At 40.5% G+C, this 21,657-nt stretch overlaps 1 protein-coding gene across 3 annotated transcripts in view; it reads left to right on the top strand.

Moving 5' to 3' along the window:
• The window catches only part of SLC4A4 (solute carrier family 4 member 4), a 348,112-nt gene that overhangs the window by 259,222 nt on the left and 67,233 nt on the right, over positions 1-21,657 (top strand). For all 3 annotated transcript variants that reach the window (XM_080659937.1, XM_080659935.1, XM_080659936.1), the window contains 5 exons: positions 1,128-1,215; positions 2,455-2,609; positions 3,219-3,338; positions 5,265-5,439; positions 20,060-20,193. In XM_080659937.1, coding sequence (XP_080516063.1) covers positions 1,128-1,215; positions 2,455-2,609; positions 3,219-3,338; positions 5,265-5,439; positions 20,060-20,193 — 672 coding nt within the window. The remainder of the gene's footprint in view (positions 1-1,127; positions 1,216-2,454; positions 2,610-3,218; positions 3,339-5,264; positions 5,440-20,059; positions 20,194-21,657) is intronic.

The following is a 21,657-nucleotide window of genomic DNA, read 5'->3' as shown; positions in this document are numbered from 1 at the left end:
CAGGTAATATTAGGCAGAATTATGTGCTGAAAATAACAAAAGATTGGACGGCCTGTCTGCTCTCTCTCATATACCAGGCACAGTCTTTGGGCTCATCCATTAACTTTCTTGAGCCTGGGTTTCTTCACCATTAAACAGGACTAGGATACCTGTTCGTATTGCAAAGGGTTGTATGGAATTTAAATGAGGTGATGAATGTGAAGTGCTTTGCAAGCTTTAAAAAACTGTGCAAATATATGATGTGATCATTTTAATTGTCCTTATTATCTCTGTGTTAGGCAAGATATGAACATAAACAAGACAGGGATTTATCTGATGTTGCCTTTAGTATATATTTTTTATTCATTTACATATCAGGTTCCTCCTCCCTAGTCAAGACATATATCTTTGCTCTTGTCGTCAATGTGGGATTTTTTCCTCCATGATAAGAGGTGAACCTAAATGGGGATAAGCTTATTATTGAAAGTTTCAGGACCTACTCACTGTGGAGCACTGCTTGTGCATTATCAAGAAAAGAAGTTTGGAAAGGAAAATGAGGTTACCCACCAAAAAACACACAACACACCCCACACAAAACCTTAACTCTGAATGATGCTTTATTTTGCATTTTTTTTCATAGTTTCTTTCTTTACTGTCAGCATGTGGCTTACTTGTAGAAGACTTGTCACTTCTTAGTAGGAACATTTCTTAAGCCTGGAGAAGGTCATATGTCATTGCCCAAATTGGGTAAGGGAAAGTCAGAGAAATCAGAAGATGCACTAAATCTTTCTACTTATTGTGTTTAATGGTTTTTACTAAAGATTCTGCAATTTAGTAGAAATGGAGAGAAAAGAAAGTTTAGAAAAGAAAAATTGAATGACTCAAAAAATGGAACCTTTTCTTGTCAACGAAGAAGCTTCTCAGGTTTCCATGCTAAATTCTCCATTGCCTCCAAATAAACTAAACAGTGCGTTTTGTTTCACTGTAGTTGAAAGAGTATCTGTCATATGCTAAGAATATTACATTTGTTTAAAGATGAATTCTATACCTAACCTTTTCATGAGGAAGGATAAACGTGTCTCAGTTCAATGTATTTTGAGTTTGATGATATGTGTGTTATAGCCTTTGCTTCTTTCCTCTTCCATTAGGTTCTTATTCATTCTCCTAGGTCCTAAGGGGAAAGCCAAGTCCTACCATGAGATTGGCAGAGCCATTGCCACCTTGATGTCTGACGAGGTAGGAAATCGGGAAGATGGTGATCTGCGAAAGTCTTACTTGTGTGTTTTCATACTGTGATTTGGCTGTCACTGTAAGCTAATACTGTGACTTGACCTTCTTAAAAAATACTTAACCTACATCAGTTTTAAGAAGGGAAAATGTACCCTGGCCAATTGGTTGGAGCATCATCCCATACACCAAAATGTGGTGGGTTCAATTCCTGATCAGGGCACATAACCAGGTGTGGGTTCGATCCCCAGTCAGGCAGAGGCAATTGATCGATGTTTTTCTCTCACATTGATGTTTCTTTCTCTCCCCATTCCTCGCTCTAAAATCAGTAAAAATAAATACAACACACACATAAATAATGAAAAATGTTTATAAAATAAAGGAAAATATATTTATCCCAATATGAAACTTACTTTTTGAAAACTGTGGATGTCAGCTTATTTGCCGTGAAGCTCATTATAAAGAAGGCTGACAACCACATCCTTCTAATTAAATGATGTACATTCAGCAAGTTCTTTCTTTGGATATTTGCATAAAAGGCATGGAGCATTTGCTGCCTTAGATGGTTTAGTTGTTGCCTCAATAACTAGATAAGCATATAGACACTCTCTGCATTCAAGAATGTACATAATTCTTTTTGCCAGTTCCATTCTTTTTGCCTAACTGATGATCTGAAAGTCCCTTACACATATCCTAAGTCTTTCATAGCTGGACAGATGATCGCCTACATTTAAAACCCTTTGGTTTAGGTGTTGCCAATATAGCTCAGATTTTCTTTTTCAAAAAATAGCTAACATTATTTTTGTGTTTGAAAGCTGCAGTGTTTTTCTCTTAACCTGGTCTTAACACTCAGTTTGATCTTTTCCTTCTTGAATGATCAGCGGTGGTTTGTCCCGGTAGTTTTTATTTCAGGGAATGATTCTTCAGTGTATTTCTCCAAATCATTTTCATTTGGTTTCCATAGCAACTATATCAATAATGGTATTTACCATTGGCAGATAATAGGCAATGTTATTTTACAGTATTATAGAAAAAATATAAAAGAAACAGCCATTTGTTTCTCATGCCTCTCCCTATATTCTTTGGGTTTATTACTGAAATATTTTGGGGCAAGCTGAATAACAGAAAATGTGCGAGTGCGGTTATAGTGATATTAAAGTGGATTATGGATTATATTCTTTAGGCCGGGCATGTGAGGCACGTGGAGAGTTACCTTGTTGGGTCAGCACACCTCTTCTTCTTCTTTAGGTGTTCCATGACATTGCTTATAAAGCAAAAGACAGGCAGGACCTGATTGCTGGCATTGATGAGTTCCTAGATGAAGTCATTGTCCTTCCTCCTGGGGAATGGGATCCAGCGATCAGGATAGAGCCTCCTAAGAGTCTTCCATCATCTGACAAAAGGTAAATTATCAAGCAGTTGGGGGTGTTAAACCTCGAGAAAGAGGTTATGTTTGGCAAAGGAAATGGAGTCAGGCTACTGCCCTGATATTTTTAGGTTCCCATTTAACTTGATGTATTATGTCATCTCAGATGAATCCCATATGTACCTTGGTTTGACATTTCATTGACACTGTACAATGAATGTTACATGTTGTGATGTTCTTTGGTGATTACAAAGTAGAGATATGATATTGGAATATATCACAGAGCCTCTTTGATAATGTTCTGGGGACTCCTTGTGCATATGGGAAGATTAGTTTACTCAAAATGGTGTCCTGTAGATATAAGAGCTTAAGAAATTGGGTGAGATGATTGAGGAGAAGCCATTTTCTGGATACCTGTTACTTTCCAGGTGAAATGGTTTGCCTCCTATCCAATATACAATTTGTTCAACTTTTCTATTTCCCCAGTCATTTGTGTTGGCTCTAAATATAACACTTTCAGAACTGTCTGTGAGGATGGCAGAAGGAAATAATGATCCTTCTCCCAAAAGGTTTTCAGCTCATCTCTTCATTAGCTGGTGCAGATAAGTACAATAAACTAATATTCCCTTGGGCTCTCTTGTCTTAGAAAGAACATGTACTCGGGTGGAGAGAATGTTCAGATGAATGGGGACACTCCCCATGATGGTGGCCATGGAGGAGGAGGAGGAGGACATGGGGACAGTGAAGAATTGAAGAAAACTGGACGGTAACTGATGGATTCTTTTGTCATTCATGATCTAAATTTCCTCAATTTCCCTTCATCTTTCTATCAGCATTTTATTTACTGTTTGCACATTCATTCAGCTAACAAATATTTATAGTTACCTAATAGTCACAGCCATTGGGGATGCAGCAGTGAACTGAACGAAACTCCTTATCCTTATGGGTCTTGCTTTGTAGTGGTGGATACATATAGTGAGCAAATCAAGGAATGTGGTGATGGTTTTATGTGGGGAATCAAAGGAGAAGGAGGGAGTTTGCATTGTGAGAAAGGTGTTTTAGATAGGGTGGCCACAGAGGGCCTTAAAGAGAATTGCAGCTTTTGAGGAAAGTCCTGAGGGAGGTGGCAGATAGACCATGTAGACATGGGGTTGGAAGAGGGGACAGCAGAGCACCTGGCGTGTGCTAGGCTGGCACTGTGGCCAGTGTGACTGGAGTGGAGTGAGGGAGGGGGTGTGAGAGACAAAAAAGAGAGGTTCTGGGTAGAGTGTATGGCAGGAAGAATGTATAATGTGCCAGTCTTGCACACTTGGCTTTCATGATTCCATCTCTTCCCTGTACATTTACTCAAAAGGGGGTAACATGTTATAGCAGTGGTCGGCAAACTGCGGTGGCTTGCGAGCCGCGGTTTGCCGCTCTGTTGACTAATGAGTTTGTCGACCACTGACCTAGACTCCAATAATTACAGGCTGTTGTTGTTCCTTGTGATTAAGCCCCTATCCCAGTGGTCGGCAAACTCATTAGTCAACAGAGCGGCAAACCACAGCTCGCGAGCCGCATGTGGCTCGCGAGCTGCAGTTTGCCGACCACTGTGTTATAGAAATACATGAGTAACTCACAGGTCCTGTTTTCCAGAGAGGGCAGTTGGGGAATCAGGTTTTCCAGATTGCTTTGGCTAAATCTCTTTTCATGACAATTCTCCCTCCTCCACTGCTAGGTTCTCCATTTCATTTTGGGTTAAGTAAAATTTTAAGTTGGGTACTCATTTTATGAAAATAATGTCTTTTTAAAAACACTACAGACTGAGATGTCATTCTTCCGTATTTCACCTTTGCTAAATGCACCAAGTGTCTGCAGTTTGCCCGGCTCTGTGCATACCAAGATGTGAGATTTGGCTGGGAGGGTGAGTTGACTGATGCATAAGTCAGCTGACCTGCTAACATTTGCAGTGGGAGTCAGCAGACAGCGCTGTTCTACCACATACCTGCATGGCTTCCTTGAATCTGAAATGTCTTCAGATTCTTACCCCAAAGTCACCTGATCGGGAGACCCGTTCTGGCCACCATCATATTTCAACCACTGCTCTTCTCTCATCTAATAATCCTATTCCCCACTTAATTTTTTCCTTGATTTTTAGCACCGTGCATTTTACATATTTTGTCTCCTCCATACTGAAAGTAAACTTCATGAGAGTGGGTATTTTTTTTTTCTTTTCTGTATCATTCGATTTATATCTCCAGTACCCAGATTAGTTCTGGGCATATCACAGATGCTCAATAAGCATTTATGGAATAATGACTGACTGACTGACTGACTGAATGAATGAATGAATGAGTCTGTAAAGGAAGCCATGGCAAGATTATAAAGGTCCTTGTATGATCTGCTCACATGTTTGGGTGATTTTCTTCAGACAGTGAGAAGTTTTAATTTATCTCAACAATTCACTCTCATCTAAAGACCAACTGTCTGGTCTTTAGGGAATGTGACACCTAATTTGGTGACTGAAAAAAGGGAAAGATAGGAGAAAATTTATGCTTCCACAGTTTTCTGGTTTTATCTTAAGTGATTAAATAGTACCTTGTTCCTTCAAGCATGTTAAGTACACATTCTTTGTGGTTTAATAAGTTATCTCTTGGTTAATTTGATGGTAATTTATGTTACATCGTCACATGTTTGCTTTCTCCTTACCCAGGTTCTGTGGTGGACTAATTAAGGACATAAAGAGGAAAGCACCATTTTTTGCCAGTGATTTTTATGACGCTTTAAATATTCAGGCTCTATCAGCAACTCTCTTCATTTATCTGGCGACTGTAACTAATGCGATCACGTTTGGAGGACTGCTTGGGGATGCCACTGACAACATGCAGGTGGGTTGGGTTTGGGGGAAGACACAAATAGTACAGCCCAGATCGCCTTCCTCACCCTGCGGCTCAGTGAGAAGCAGATGGCCTTTCAGTTACTCAGCGTGATTTTCCTTTTTTTGCTGGATGCTGCGTTTTACTTTGCTTCTGGCCTGCTGCTGTATTTCCAACATTTTAGTAATTATAAAAATAGCTTGATGAAATCTGGCTTGAGTCACAAGTGGAGAAAAGAAGGGAAGGAAATGAGGATATACAATTCTATTTGGGCAAAAGCATATCAGCTGCTTTAATTTGGTGCAGGGCACAAGGTTTAGATCTTCTACTACCTTGAATGTATGGACCATTTTGTTAAACTTGATGACCACACTCTTTCCAGAAATATGTGGTCACCTTCATTGTACACCTGACCCAACAGAATCGTCAACTTAGGGTGGATTTGCTTATCAGTCAGTGGAACTCAGTGTTAAGAAATACGGAATAAGATTTGTTTCTCCTATTCCTGAATGTACTTGTTAAGCTGTAAAAACTGTGAATTTATTTATTTTGTCTGAACCATAATACTTTGGTGACTTAGCAGGTGGCATTTGCCTACCTTTTGAATCAGTAATACCTAATGTTTTAGTGATAGGAAAAATACTTCAGATTCTCTTAGTCAATCAGAAAAACATGTACAAAACTACTTTTATTTGATCTAGTCATTAAGAAAAAAAGTAGGCATTGTGGGAGATACTGGACACAGTGTAGTGAGTGAAGGTGATAGTCTTATGTAAAGAACCAGATTCAAGCCCTTTTCTAATTCTGTCCTTCTCTTTTACGACTTATTACTGTTTAACCTATGTGACATTCCTCAGTGCTGCCAGCCAACTTATTAAAAAAAATACAGCTGATTCCAAATGATTGCTTTTCTTCCACTTCTATTTTCTTCCCTGGGCACATTTATGTTTTAGACTTCTGATTAAACACAAAAATAAGAAGGAGACTATCTTTATTGCTCCAAGTAAAAAAGGAGAATCTATTTTAAACAAGTGTATTTAGTTTCTTGAGAGTATATTTTATCTCTTAGTGCTCATTTATTGCTGCATAGCATATTGTCCCAAAGCTTAGGGGCTTGAAACAACCGTTTAATCTCTCCTAGTTTGGGTGGTTGATGGAGTCAGGTGGTTCTCTCTTTGGTTCTCATATACTTTCAAGATGGCAACTGAGGTTGGAGTCATCTGAAGGCTTCTTGACTCACAGGCCCAGTGCCCAGGCTGGATGTCTGCAGGAGCTGGGACTGAGGACTCTCCGCATGACTTTACCACGTGGCTCGCCTGGGATTCCTCACAGCTGGGGCCGTGACAACTCCTGAGAGGCCACATTCGGTTGGAAAGGGGCAGCTGCCACTCAGCTCTGCTTCTTTCCACATGAAAATATACTCAGTATAATTTCATTTTCTGATTTTCAAAGAGCGGTTGAAATGTAAAGTTCTTATGTGAAATCTGGTGATTTAAAATACTGGCACCTGATTGACATTTTTAAAATATGTTTTTATTGATTTCAGAGATGAAGGGGGAGAGAGAGAGAGAGAGAGAGAGAGAGAGAGAGAGAGAGAGAGAGAGAGAGAGAATCATCAATGATGAGAGAGAATCACTGATTGGCTGCCTCCTGCTGGAGATCAAGTCTGCAACCCCAGCATGTGCCCTGACCTGAACTGAACCACAAACTCCTGGTTCATAGTTTGATGCTGAACCACTGAGCCATGCCAGCCGGGCCTGATTGACATTTTAAAAATAACATTGTGCTGGCCAGAGAGCACTTGTCTGTGTGTTCCCAATGGTAGGCCTGCTGCATGAGGAGTAGACAGTGTGGCAGAAACAGAGGAAGTATATGAAGAAGGTGTGCTCTTTTTTGCTTTCATAAGATAGAAATGAAAAATTGAAGTTAGAGCAATAATGTCAGCAGGAGACTTTCTTTAAAATTTGACTGTATTCAAATAGATAGGTACTCTTCATGCAAATGAGAGCATTGCGATAACTAAAACATAAACTTCAAGGAAATAGGTAGAAAAAAGGGAGATGTGATTTTGAGAGTAGCAAGAACAAAACCATCTTGTCTTTCAGAATATAGAGATTTTTTTGTGCAGATTTTAAAAATGTTTTTCAGTGTTATTTTGTATTAGTTTCAGGTGTACAGCATAGTGGTTAGATAATTATATACTTTACAAAGTGGTTTCCCAATATTTCAAGTACCCACCTGACACTGTACATAGTTATTATGAGATTATTGACTATATTCCCTCATGCTGTACTATATCTGGGACTATTTTGAAATTACCAATCGGTAGTTTTTAATCCCTTCACCTTTTTCACCCCGTCCCCTAGCCACGCTCCGCTCTGGCAACCATCAGTCTGATCTCTGTGTCTATGAGTCTGTTTCTATTTTGCTTGTTTATTTTTTGTGCAGATATTGTTTCAACACTTTTATTTTCATTAATGTTCTTCTTATTGACATAGAGACATTATGACACTTCCTTTGTGTTGTTTATTGCCTTAAATTTTTAAAATTACAGTTTAAACTATGTAATTACATTAGTTTCCAGTGTACACCCCAGTGATTAGACATTGCATAACTTACTAAGTTATCATCCTGATAAATTTTGTACCCACTTAACACCATACATAGTTATTAGAATATTATTGACCATATTCCTTATGCTTATTGCTTTAAAAAAAATCAACTGAATTGAACTCCTTAGCTTTAGAACACTGTATCTGAGATGTGACATCTGTTAGTCTATTGTCCACCCCTCCTAGGTGAGTTAATTTCTATATGAGTGAGTTCTTGGGAAAATAAAGGACTCTGTTGTGTAACATGAAATGTGTATTCTTCTCCTCTGTGATAAATCACACAGGAAAGGCCTTGCTGGTGGAGTAAGCTGTTTTCTAGGTTCTGAAGACTTTAGGAGAAACATAAATACTTTCCATGGTCAGGATGTTAAAAATGACCATTTGCTGGGTGTTATTACTGGGGGTTGACTTCATTCAAAGTATCTAATTAGCAAAAGAACTACACTTTGACACTTCTGGAAGTCACAGTGGGTGGCAGAAACACTGAAAAAGTGGGCTAGAAAATTAATGATTGTTAATATTTGTTGAACTGAATAGTCTGTTATTAATTTCTTTTGGGTGAACTACTGCTATAAGTAAGTGAATGCACAAGCACTGGGTTTATAAATCTAAAACATCTGTGTAAATAGAAATTAAATAGGTAGTACATGCACACATGTACCCAACTCAATGGTTATATAGTGATTTTACATATCCTAATATTTTAATATGAAAAACTTTACCTGTAGTAATCATATTAGGTTTTCTTATAATGGTAGATGATTATATATATGTATGTACTGGTATGTGTGTATATATATATATTTATATGTTTATATGTATATACACACATATATAATATCAACAGATATATGTATATTAGTAGTTATCGATATATACATGTAGATGTATGTGTATACATATATGTGTGTGTGTATACATATGTGCGCACACACACACATATGTATGTTGATTTGGTCTCTATTAAGGACCAAGGAGTGAGGTGACCTGAGATGCTGAGCGTACTCGGCACTGAGAGGGTAAGAGCTGTAACATGCAGAAGAGCTGATGCTCCGGCAGTGGAAGTCCTCTTGGCATCAGGACAACAAAGTGTTCTGTGGATTTGGTGCTAAGGCCCAGGTCATTTCACAAGTCTATGGCAGAGGTTGATTCATTCCTTTGAAAATATTTACTTAATGTCTGCTGTGTGCCAGACACTATTTTAAGTGCTGGGGAAACAGATAAGTGACCAAAATAGATAAGACTCCTCTTCTGACAGCATTTACAGTCTAGGGTGTTGATAGAGCTATCTGTTTCTCTGCCCCCGGGAGATAACCATAGTGGTGTGTAGAGGGCTCATTTAGGGGGTGAGGTCCTCTGGCTTTATTTGACACTCTAAACAATAGATCAATATGAAGCAGCAAAGCATTGGCACAGCCTGAAATAATCTTCAATTATATCACATGCCTTTATAAATGTGGCAGTGGGTTATTCTCAAATGTACAAGCAGCTGAAATGAGTCAACTGAAAACAGTGTCCTTGCTTTTAAAGGCAGACAGCTCAGAGATGGTTCACATAGGGCCTTTATTGTCAGGCACAAATAGACACGGGCGCTGGCTAGAAACATGTTGTGAAAACACAAATGAGTCACTGCATGGCTGTTGTTTAAGCACACTCTTCCGCCAGCTTCTGTGCAGGAGGTCTTGCCTACTCAAAGATAGGAATTTACATCGAAGCATTTATTTCAGAGATGAAATATGTGTGTGTATAATAATCTCACGTATATAATAAGATATATATTTAATAATTCCATATACACTTACATGATATATATGTTTAATGTCCCCATCTATTTGTATACACACACACACACTTCACTAGAAGCAAATCTGGGTAGCCTTATGGATCATTTCCCATTTCCCATGGACCTGTGTTCAAAATAAGACAGTTGAAGCTATGATGGCTCCAAGTATAACCAATTTATAATGGCCACATAGATGGCTGTATAATTTCCCCAACATGGCACTTTGACTGTGAGGCCGCTGCCATTTCCAGAGTGAGTATTCACAGCTTGCTTGTTAAGCATGGGCGAGGTTTAGCTTGGGCTTCCGGGAGCAACTGAACCTCTTCATCAAGAGTTGACCTTATATTCATCTAGGATCCAGCCCAGGCTGGTACTGTTTTATGTTCTTAGAGTTTTATAAGAGCATAACCTTTCTGAGATCTATGAATTGTGCTGATACTTATTATATTCGTATTACTCTTACCTTTTCAGGAAGTCCCACCATAACACCACTCAGGTCCCCTGCATGCTGTGAATTAAACAAGGGCTTTTCAGCTTCACCATCCTGAAAATTTGTCCTTCCCACAATTGAGTTCTGTGACCATCCATGTCAATTCGCTGCATTACATTTACACTAGAGGCCCGGTGCATGAAATTAGTGCAGTGGGGGGGGGGGTGTCCCTCAGCCCAGCCTGCACCCTCTCCAATCTGGGACCCCTTGGGAGATGTCCGACTGCCAGTTTAGGCCCAATCCCAAAGGGGACAATCCGGGACTGCTGGCTCCCAACCACTCGCCTGCCTGCCTGCCTGATTGCCCCTAACTGCTTCTGCCTGCCAGGCTTATCACCCCCTAACCACTCCCCTGCCGGCCTGATTGCCCCAAACTGCCCTCCCCTGCCAGCCCAGTCACCCCCAACTGCCCTCTTCTGCTGGCCTGGTCGCCCCTAACTGCCCTCCCTTGCAGGCCTAGTTGCCCCCAACTGCCCTCCCCTGCTGGCCTGGTCACCCCTAACTGCCCTCCCCTGATGGCCATCTTGTGGCGGCCATCTTTGACCACATGGGGGTGGCCATCTTGTGCGAGGGCATGAGGGTCAATTTGCATATTACCTCTTTATTATATAAGATAGTTTAGTCTTTGGGCAGGATACTGATATAGAGAACATTTTTTGATACTTCATGGCAAGTCTTTGTGTTATTTAAAAGTTGTTTAGCTTTAAGAAACAAAAGTATTTTAACTTAAATCTATATTGTTAATTGTAAATGACTGAGCATAGTTTAGAGTGAATAAATGAAAACCATTTTAATTTTTTTCAAGAGTAAATATAACCCTATTTTCACAATCTTATAGCAAAAGAATACAGTAAGATTTTTAGAGTTCTGTGAATTTTGTGATATTTATGGAGCCCAACGGAGCACATTTTAAGGGAATTTGTCTCATAATAAGGAACATTTATAGCTGGCATCTCCAAATTTGAGGCTTTATTTTAACATACTGCTGTGCTGAGAATACTTAATCAATCTGCTTAAGTTGGAAATATATCATTTCTTATTCACATTGCAGTCCTCGATGAGATAGACATTTCTTTATGAAGCTGATTTTGTGTAATTTATAACAGCAAGGTTAAAGCCAATTGGTAATTACTTCACTATAGTGAGGGTTGTCTAGTAATTTCAACTTACCTACATGTTACACTTTGGTACCAAAATCCATTTCTTCCTTGAAGTGGAAATGTGAGATGACATGTTGGTTCCTTGAACTAGTCTTCTAGACTAGGAGGTAGTCTGAGCTGTTTGAGTAAGCAAAATTAAATGTTCCTGACAAAGTAAGGGGCTCTGTGTTGTTCAGCTGCCTCCAAGGTCTGCTGGCCATTCCTTCTCCCAGGAAGGACTTTAAGTCATTTGCTTCACTTCAGGTGCAGATTCTGAATTAAATCTGCTTGATTAAAGTTAAGTTATTTACTCCCAGTTGGTGTGGTTCAGTGGTTAAGCGCTGACCTATGAACCAGGAGGTCACAGTTCGATTCCTGGTCAGGGCACATGCCTGTATTGTGGGCTCAAACCCCAGTGGGGTGTGGGCAGGAAGCAGCCAATCAATGATTCTCTCTCATCATTGATGTTTCTATCTCTCTCTTCCTCTTCCTTCCTTTCTGAAATGTGTGTGTGTGTGAGAGAGAAATATATATATATTTAAAGTTGGCATTTGTGACCAAATTTTACTTACCAGAATTTTGTTTTGTTTTTAAATTTGTTACCTTTATTTTCTTGGTGATCAGAAAATGATAGTAATTAGGCTGGTTGGGGATGCCAAATGTTGAAAATTTCTAGAATTATTTTGCGTTTGGCTTAAAATTAGTTTGAAATAACTTTATTTTTGTAAGATGTAATTATGCATTGTAGAAAATGCAAGCAACACAGTAAAACTAGGTAGAATGTAATTTTCCCCTTATACTTATCACCCAGAAATAACCATTATTAAATTTTTTATGAACACCTTCCCATACATTTTGCAATGCATGTACAGATAAGATTTTATATAAATGAGATCATAAATATACTATTTCAAAGCATGATTTAAGTGAAGTCTCTTCACTTCAATATGGATCTTGAGAATAATTTTTAATGACTACATCTATTTGTACACATGTGCTATAATTTACTTAATAAATCCCTTTTTAGTAGATTTTCAGTTTTCCCAAATTTTCTCATCTATAAACAAAAGTTATGCCAATTTATACTTCTACTAATAATGGACAAGAGTGCCCACTTATCTACAGCCTTGCACAAACAGGATTTCTCATTTTTGTTATTCTGAGGGTTGAAAAATGATAGCTCATTCTTATTTAGTTCAAATTTATTTGAATTTAAGTAGGGGTGAATATCCTTTCACATTTTTATTGACTACCCTTTTCTTTTTATCCCAACTCAAGTATATGCTTGTTGATTTTAGAGAGCAGGGGGAGGGAGAGAGAAAGAGAGAGAGAAACATTGATGTGAGAGAGAACATTGATTGGTTGCCTTCCTTACATGCCCTGATGAGGGATGGAACCCCCAACCTATGTATGTGCCCTGATCGGGAATAGAACTGGCAATCTTTTGGTATATGGGACAACCCTCCAACCCACTGAACCACACTGGTCAGGGCAGGCTATCTATTCTTATTTATATTTGTGTCCTTGCTGTATTTTCCCATTACCCATTTGTTTTTTTCCCATTGACTTGTTCAAAACTTATGTAATAAGGATATTTTTCTTTGCTTCTCAGAAGTATCACAAATATTATTTTTCCTAGATTTACTGTATGCCTTCTAACCTTATTTATGATTTTTTTTTTGCTGTATAGATTACAACTTTTATGTAGTCAAAATCTTCAATGTTTTATAGTTTCATATTTTCATGATATATTTAGAGAGGTTTCCCTACCCCAGGATCAGAAAAATATTTACCCACATATCTTAGGTCTTTAATGTTTTCCTTTGAATTTTTTATCCATCTGGAATTGATTTTTGTGTAAGGTTATACAGGCATTTGATGTTTGGGCACTTCAGATGATCTAGATACATACTCCCAGCTCTTCAAACAAAAAGACATTGTAAAGCCTCCCTGTCTTGCCCGTCCATTCTGTTAGGCTTGGAGTTGAAGTTCTTTTGGCTCATACTTTTCTTCAAGTGGGGAGCTAATTTGTCTTTCAAGTCTTCCCTCTTTTTCGGTTCCTGCTGGGCAGTGTGAGGAGAAATCCTGTTTATGACGACAAAGCACTTTTAGGCAGAGTAGGTGGCAGTAAGGATTTGGCAGCTGCGATGTCAGGACAGAACTCACTGAAATGAAACTCAGGTGAAATGAAAAATGAGGGTTGGATATCCAATCTTCTTCCCCCTGTAGATGAGGTTGGTGTAACTGAGCCTTAACTATGCTAGCGGTGGTTCATATTTTGAAGAGGGGGGAAAGGTTGCTTGAATGCAAATCAAAATTGGGCCCCGCAAGAATCAGCTGGGGAACTTTGAAAGCATGCTGATTCCCTAGGCCTGATCTTCTGAGGTTATGATTTAATTTTTCAAGGTAGAGATAAAAAAAACAACAACAGTCCTTTATTTTTTTCTTAAAAAAAATTTCTGATAATTCTCATGTGCCTAAAATTTGATTATATACTTGTATCATTTCTCCTCTCATTTTGATCATATGGCTTGGCTTATGCTGGGAATCTGGCATCAAAGCTGCAGGTAACAGCACTCACTACCTATGTCCAACAGCAATGTTTAACTGGCATTAGGCTGCATCATTTTTCTTGGCTAAATTTCAGAATCAAAGACTTACCTAAAGAAATTTAATTTTATTATTCAACAGTCTACTCAGTTTGCATAAGTTACCACTGGCAGGGACTAGATTTTCTCTCTTTATGGTTGGAAACATTTTAGTGTTGTTGTTGATCTTAAAGCTTGAATATAACAATAATGTTGGCAAATGCTTTATCATTTTCTGACACCAACGTATTTTATTTTCCAAGTTTCACTTGGTTGAAAGTTGTCAAAGAAACAGAAAATTCTTTGTTTGGGAGGCAGTTGTGCCATTTTTCTCTTTCTGTTTTTACCATTCAATAATTACAGAAACTAACATTTTACTGTCTCTCTACTTTATTCTTAGCTCTTTATATATTACTAGAGGCCCGGTGCACAAAATTTGTGCACTGGTGTGTGTGCCCCTCAGTCCAGACTGCACCCTCTCCAATCTGGGACCCCTCTAGGGATGTCCGACTGACTGTTTAGGCCCGGGTAGGATCGGGCCTAAATGGGCAGTCGGACAACCCTCTCACAATCCAGGACTGCTGGCTCCCAACTGCTCACCTGCCTGCCTTCCTGATTGCCCCTAACCGCTTCTGCCTGTCAGCCTGATCACCCCCTAACCACTCCCCTGCCAGCCTGATTGATGCCTAACTGCTCCCCTGCCAGCCTGATTGCCCCTAGCTGCCCTCCCCTGCAGGCCTGGGTCCCCCCCAACTGCCCTTTCCTACAGTCCTGGTTGCCCCCAACTTCCATCCTCTGCCCGCCTGTTCACCCCTAACTGCCCTCCCCTGCTGGCCACCTTGTTGTGGTCATCTTGTGTACACATGGGGGCAGCCATCGTTGACCACATGGGGGCAGCCATCTTGTGTGTTGGAGTGATGGTCAATTTGCATATTACTCTTTTATTAGATAGGATTTTCTTATTTAGTCCAAATGATTATCCTGTAAATAGCCATCAATGTTCCAGAAGAGAGAATTAGGAGTTAGAGAGTCTGGTGACAGGTGGAGCAGATATTTAAACCCAGATATTCCTGACTCTAAGACATGCTGTTTGTGCTGAGCCTTACCTGGAAGTGACCTTGGACCTCATCTAGCTCAACTTCACCTTACATCTAAATAAATACATTATGTCTATATTACTATTCATCAAAAGTGTATTATCTGCCAGAGGCTATGCTAAGCACTTTATATACATTATCTAACCTACTAGTCCTGGATTGTGAGAGGGATGTCCGATTGCCCATTTAGGCCCGATTTCACCAGGATCGGGCCTAAACAGCAGTTGGACATCCCTTGAGGGGTCCCAGGTTGGAGAGGGTGCAGGCTGGGCTGAGGGACATATATTAAGCCATAGAGAGATTAAGTCACTAGCTTAAAGTCACTGAACTAGTTACTTAATGGTACAGTCTACAGGTAAGCTTGAGATTGTCTGAATCCTGAGTCCATGGTTATACTCTATCAGCTCGATGTTTTTCTGCAACATAAAAAAACTAAATTTGACAAAGGTTAAGTGACATTCCCAAGATCATCAGCTCTTTGGTGGCAGAATGAAGTTTAGACTCTAGATTTGCTGCCTGCCAGTTGTTTGTTCCTTCTACTGTTCTGCAGTGGGCAACGCTTGATCAGAAATGACATCCTCCTATAGAATAAAGAGGTAATATGCAAATTGACCATCACTCCAACACACAAGATGGCCGCCCCATGTGATTAGAGATGGCCACCCCCATGTGGACACAAGATGGCTGCCACAAGATGGCCAGCAGGGGAGGGCAGTTGTGAGCGATCAGGCCAGCAGGGGAGGGCAGTTAGGGGTGACCAGGCCTGCAGGAGAGGGCAGTTGGGGGTGACCAGGCCGGCAGGGGAGGGCAGTTGGGGGTGACCAGGCCAGCAGGGGAGGGCAGTTGGGGGTGACCAGGCCTGTAGGGGAGGGCAGTTAGGGGCAATTGGGCTGGCAGGGGAGCAGTTAGGCATCGAACAGGCTGGCAGGGGAGTGGTTAGGGGATGATCAGGCTGGCAGGCAGAAGCAGTTAGGGGCAATCAGGCAGGCGGGCAGGTGAGCAGTTGGGAGCCAGCAGTCCTGGATTGTGAGAGGTATGTCCGATTGCTCGTTTAGGCCCGATTTCACCAGGATTGGGCCTAAACAGGCAGTTGGACATCCCTCGAGGGGTTCCAGATTGGAGAGGGTGCAGGCTGGGCTGAGGGACACCCCCGCCCCCGTGCACGAATTTCATGCACCAGGCCTCTATTACTAGTACAATAAAACCTAACCAAAATGGAGTTGGAGTACTTTATGGCACCTGATTCTGCCACACATCAGAGCTCAGCCATCTGCATTCTCATGAGTTTGTTCATCTGTGGGAAATAAGGTATAGAAGTATCTTTCTGAGTCATAGCTACTAAAATTATGCACATCCACCCATTATTTTCCTTTTTTATATCAGTGAACACTGAATATAGTAAATCAGAAAAGAGATTTCTGATAGTTCACTTTATAAATTGCTTTAAATTCTAGGTACAATTAAACTAAAGTTATTCATTGCATGAGGTTGTTTTTTTTTAAATTTCTGTATTGTCAAGAGTAACATGTCAAAATATGGTGAAAATAGTTCTTTTCTCAGAAATGCTGGAAGCATCTCTAAGTTCAAGCAAGTTTCTTTCCAGTGCAGTGTGTATAATTAATCACCTTTCTCTGTTTCAAAATTGTCAGCCACAGAATGGAAACTTTAGCACTTACCAAAGGATCAAGTACTGAAATAAAAATAATCTGCCTTTTAGTTGTCACATGGCATCCATAAATCAAAGCCATTTTCTGGAAGAAAGTAGCTGTTATCTTTACTGAATGTGCTGCTCTGGCTGTTGACCTTTGATAAGTGGAACGTAGTATGTGATTTGGGCATTTCTTCTTGGATTCCTGTAGCATTTCCCAGGTGCCTGCAGAGCACGTGAGATATAGTGTATAGCATGATGGGAGGAAGAAAAAGAGGACCCTATTCCCTACCCTCACAGTTACTAATGGTGATGTCAGACCAAGTAGAGAGTCTTAATCTCACATTCCTCCTTCCTTCCTTCATGTTCTCCTTTGCACCCAGGCTGTGCTGTATTTTGACCCTGAAGTAGTGATGAAAAATAGGCACCCCATGCTTGATAAAGAATGATGCAGGCAAAAACACTTTGCCTATCACATGTACCCAATGCAGCTTGTCCCGCCACATGGAACATTCCAGTCCTATCCTTTCATGTTACACACATTGAAGTAAGTCATGAAAAAGAGAGATAGATGATAAAGACCCCAATGTCAATGCACAAGGAGTAGAAAACTGTATGTCCAAGGAAATCCTAGACACAGACACATCTTTTCTCCTTGCTAAGGGCGACGTTGTGGTTTGAAAGACTTGTTGTGCCAAATATGGATTTGTTCATTCATTTAACCTCCTGAAACTCAGTATCTTCACATGTAAGAGATCAAGACTGATACTAATTTGTTGGGCACAAATTAGTCTCTGCATAAATGCTTCCTGGTTCTGCCACTAGCTTGTTATTCTGCTCCCTGTCCCTCTGAGTAAGAAAGGAGTGGACACTTTGATTACATATGGATTGGCTATAAAGTAAGATGGCACCCTCCAGCATGCAGTAGATTTCACATCCCTAGAAACAGGGCCTCTTTCTGCCAGACATTTTAGATAGAAGAAGGAATTGTTTCAGGATGTGTATACTCTTTATGTGAGAAGCCAGTCTTATGACTTGTCATCCCTATCCCCACCCCAGCTCCATTGTTACATAATGTTACACTAAAGGATTTGTGTGTTTTCTGAATTAAACTCCATCTATAGAAGAGAAGGATGTGCTATTGATAATGTTGTTTTAAGGAGAATATTACTGGCTCTGAAGCAGTACAAAAAAATGTGCTCAGTAATCCTATCTAATAAAGAGGGGATATGCTAATTGACCCTCACGCCATCACAAAGGTGGTGGCACCCACAGTCAATAAGGAGGGAATATGCTAATTGGCTGCCCCGCCCTCAAAGATGGTGGCGCCCACAGCCAATAAAGAGGGATTATGCTAATTGACTGTCACGCCCTCAAAGATGGCGGCACCCACAAGATGGCGGCGCCCAGTCCCCTCAGCCCCGCTGGGGCGGCAGGCGTGCGGCAAGGCCGGGCCCGCCCCAAGGCAGGCCTGGCCGCTCTGCGTGCCTGCCTCCAGAGTCCCCCAGTACCCACAGCCCCCCAGCCACCCAAGGCGGGCCCAAGGTGCAGGCAAGCCTTGGATGGCAGCTGCCCAGCCACCCATGGTCGCCTGAGGCTCAGGTAACCAGGGCTGGCCAAGGCTTGCACTGCTGGCAGTGGCAGCAGCAGAGGTGTGATGGGGGCATCACCTTCCCCTGATCTCCAGGTTGCCTCCTGCCCCTGAGGGCTCCCAGACTGTGAGAGGGGACAGGCCGGGCTGAGGGAACCCCCTTCAGTGCATGAATTTTCATGCACCAGGCCTCTAGTCATTATAATAAGGGTCTTCTAGGATGGCTTTTGAGTGGAGATAGCCCTTAGTGTATTTCAATTATATTAGTTGATTAAAAAACACACCAATTTATTTGCAATCATTTTATATATATTATATGAAAGTGAATGAAAAGTTGCGGAAGAATTTTGGGGGCAGTGGAAAGAGGTGACTTAGGGAGGCTGACAGGTGGATAAGTTAACTGGGGAGTGAGGAAGGACTGGGAACATCTCAGATTCCCAGAGAGCCAGTCTGCTCCACTCAGAGGGCAGTTTAGGTTTATGTAAACATAAAATCATGCTTCTACAAACAAATAATTACTTTTCAGTTGAAGAGGGAAATCTTCCTAGTACCATTTTATTTAGTATACACATAAAGTTCAGAGATCCCATAATTCTCCTTTACTATATAAACTTATTTACCACTAAATATATTTATATCCTTTAAAGCTATAGAATATCTTGACTCATTTAAAAATTGTTTTATCTTACAGTTTTCGTGGTTCAGATGTACAGCTTTATGTAAAGGGTCTCTGCCATATTTTTATATTTAAAATCCTCTCTTGATAAAGTACTGTCTTACATTTACAAACGGACCTTTTTACAAATAAATGTGGACTTCTCTAACTGAAGTTTGAAATGATGAGAAATATAGGAAACAGGCTAGTTTGCCACCATCTGAGGCATTGGTCCCAAATGATGCGATTAAGTTTGTGTAATTTTGTAAGTGGGTGATGCTTTGTAGCTCATTTATCTTTGCTCTTGTTTTGCTAACGGAAAATAATGGGTTGATTTCCAGAGATGTAACTACAGTGAAATGTGGCCACAAAGGTTTAGCTATGATGTCCCTGCACATTTACTTCCTCTAAGATAAAGTAAATGGAAGCTCCTGTCTAAGTTGGCATTGGACAATGAATACGTAATAAGAATATTTTTGGAATTGATGTCTTAGACATTGCAGGTTGGAGGGCAATTTACTTTGTGTGTCCCCTTTGCTCCCCTCTGCACTTAAAAGCTTTCCTATAAAAAGTAGCATTTGTGCATAAAATGTAACTGCTTATAAGTGCCAGCTATGTGCAAGGTGAAATCAGGCTAAAACAAACACGGAAGGTAACCAAAAAGACTAAACCACCATCCGAAGGGCTACATCCCTGCTCCCCACTTGGTGGGATTGTATAATGTGATTTTATGTGCAGAAGCTTCAGTTAATATTTTCAGAATGGGTCAGAATCATCTCCCGCCTTCTGTAGTCAACCACCTGTCATTTTAGTCACTTCGTTCTTTGAGCAATTCAGCCATTGGGGTAGGGAGGGATGACTAAACCGCATGCGTGGTAAAATAAGTGATGATACACATATTGGTAAGAATCCGTTGTTCGTATCTGTTTGCTATGTTTGCCAGGGCCCTGTGGCTTAATTTCCCTAGTGACACCAACACGAGAAGAGAAACGCCATGCGTTTTAACGCCTGTGTGTTTTCTTCCTCCTAGGGCGTGTTGGAGAGCTTCCTGGGCACGGCCGTCTCTGGAGCCATCTTCTGCCTCTTCGCTGGGCAGCCGCTCACTATTCTGAGCAGCACGGGGCCTGTTCTGGTTTTTGAGAGGCTTCTATTTAATTTCAGCAAGTATGTACAGACGCATCTAATTGTAAATTGGGACTGTTTAACTGCAGAACATTCGTCGTCTAGATGGAGCGCAGTGTAGTAGTTCAGCCCCTGTAAGGGCGGCCCCTCCACCCTGCCTGTAGCCCTCAGCAGGCTCTGGGGACTCTACTCCTTCATTGGTCTTTTCAAACCAGGAGGTAGGACTGGCTTCCTGATGTTGCTGGTCCCTGTAAATAGCCCATTTATTAAGTTGTTCTCAGAAACCCATCTGAAAACGACTTCTGGTTCCTGCCATGACCCTGACTGACACACCAGAGATAGGAAATGTCTTGTTCCAGGTCACATGGCTCAAGCATGAATGAGACTGGCTGCTCCTGTGGTCCACTGCCCCTAACCTCCACTACAGTGTTTTTAGCTACAGATACATTGTAGCACTTAGCTGAGTAATAACTAATATTTGTTGAGTGCTGACCATGTCCCTGGCATTATCTTATGTGCATTACATATACTCCCTCATTTAATTCTGGTAGCAGGCCTATGAGGTAGGGCCGTGTTCTGCTTGATTGATGAGAAAGCTGGTGTGGAGTGGGTAAGTGGATTGCTGACGGCTATATCACCAGTCATTGGCTGGGCTGGGATATGAGTCCCTGCTTTCTGACTCCATAACATCCAGCTCTTACAGAATCACTAGACATACTAATGGGCAGGATAATAATGATATGAACATTTTCTTTTAGAAATTGATGGATCATTGTAAGGAGAAAATCAAGTTACGCAAATTATCCAAGTGGCCACATTAGCACACAAATGGGTTTGAAACAAAATTGGGTATTCCAGCCTCTTTCTAATGAACTTAATACCTTTAAGAGGGAATTGCCTTTACTGGCAGATCTCAACCCTTAAAGAGATTGAAGAATTTCATAAAACTTGCTATTACTCCTTGTTGGAATTTCCATATTATATTATTATACATTTTTAGTATTTTAATGTTAGAAATGTCATTACTTATACCTCATGGACTTAGCAACTCATATAATATTGAAACTGTGTCCCATCAGATATGATCACAAGGTAGAGGAGGGGATGAGGACTTAAAACTAGCGGTTTGAAAACTGGGTTGAGAATATCAGCGAGGGTCTTCTGAGAATTTGAAGTTCTACATTTTAAATAATGTCGTGAGCTTTCTCTAGCTCATTACTACACATCCCTCCTCTATTATAATTCTCAGAAAGACATTGGAAAGAATTCTGTTCATGTCAGTTTATAGAAAGAGTCAAACAGTTTTTATATGTTTAAGAAAACATTGTGTGAGACAAGAGAGCTTTTGTGGAAAGATTAAACAAGCACGTACTATAAACAGGAACAAACATGCACAACCTTTGCAGAAAGATTTATTGGATGCAATGTGATCAGAGCCTTAATCTACAGAAAATGTTTGTATCTCAGTTTACTTTAGATAATTGAAGGAGAGAGATTATTTCCTTT

This window comes from Plecotus auritus, assembly GCF_963455305.1.
Source record: "Plecotus auritus genome assembly, chromosome: 1".
Classification (NCBI taxonomy): Eukaryota; Metazoa; Chordata; class Mammalia; order Chiroptera; family Vespertilionidae; genus Plecotus; species Plecotus auritus.
This window is presented reverse-complemented; position numbering and strand designations above follow the sequence as displayed.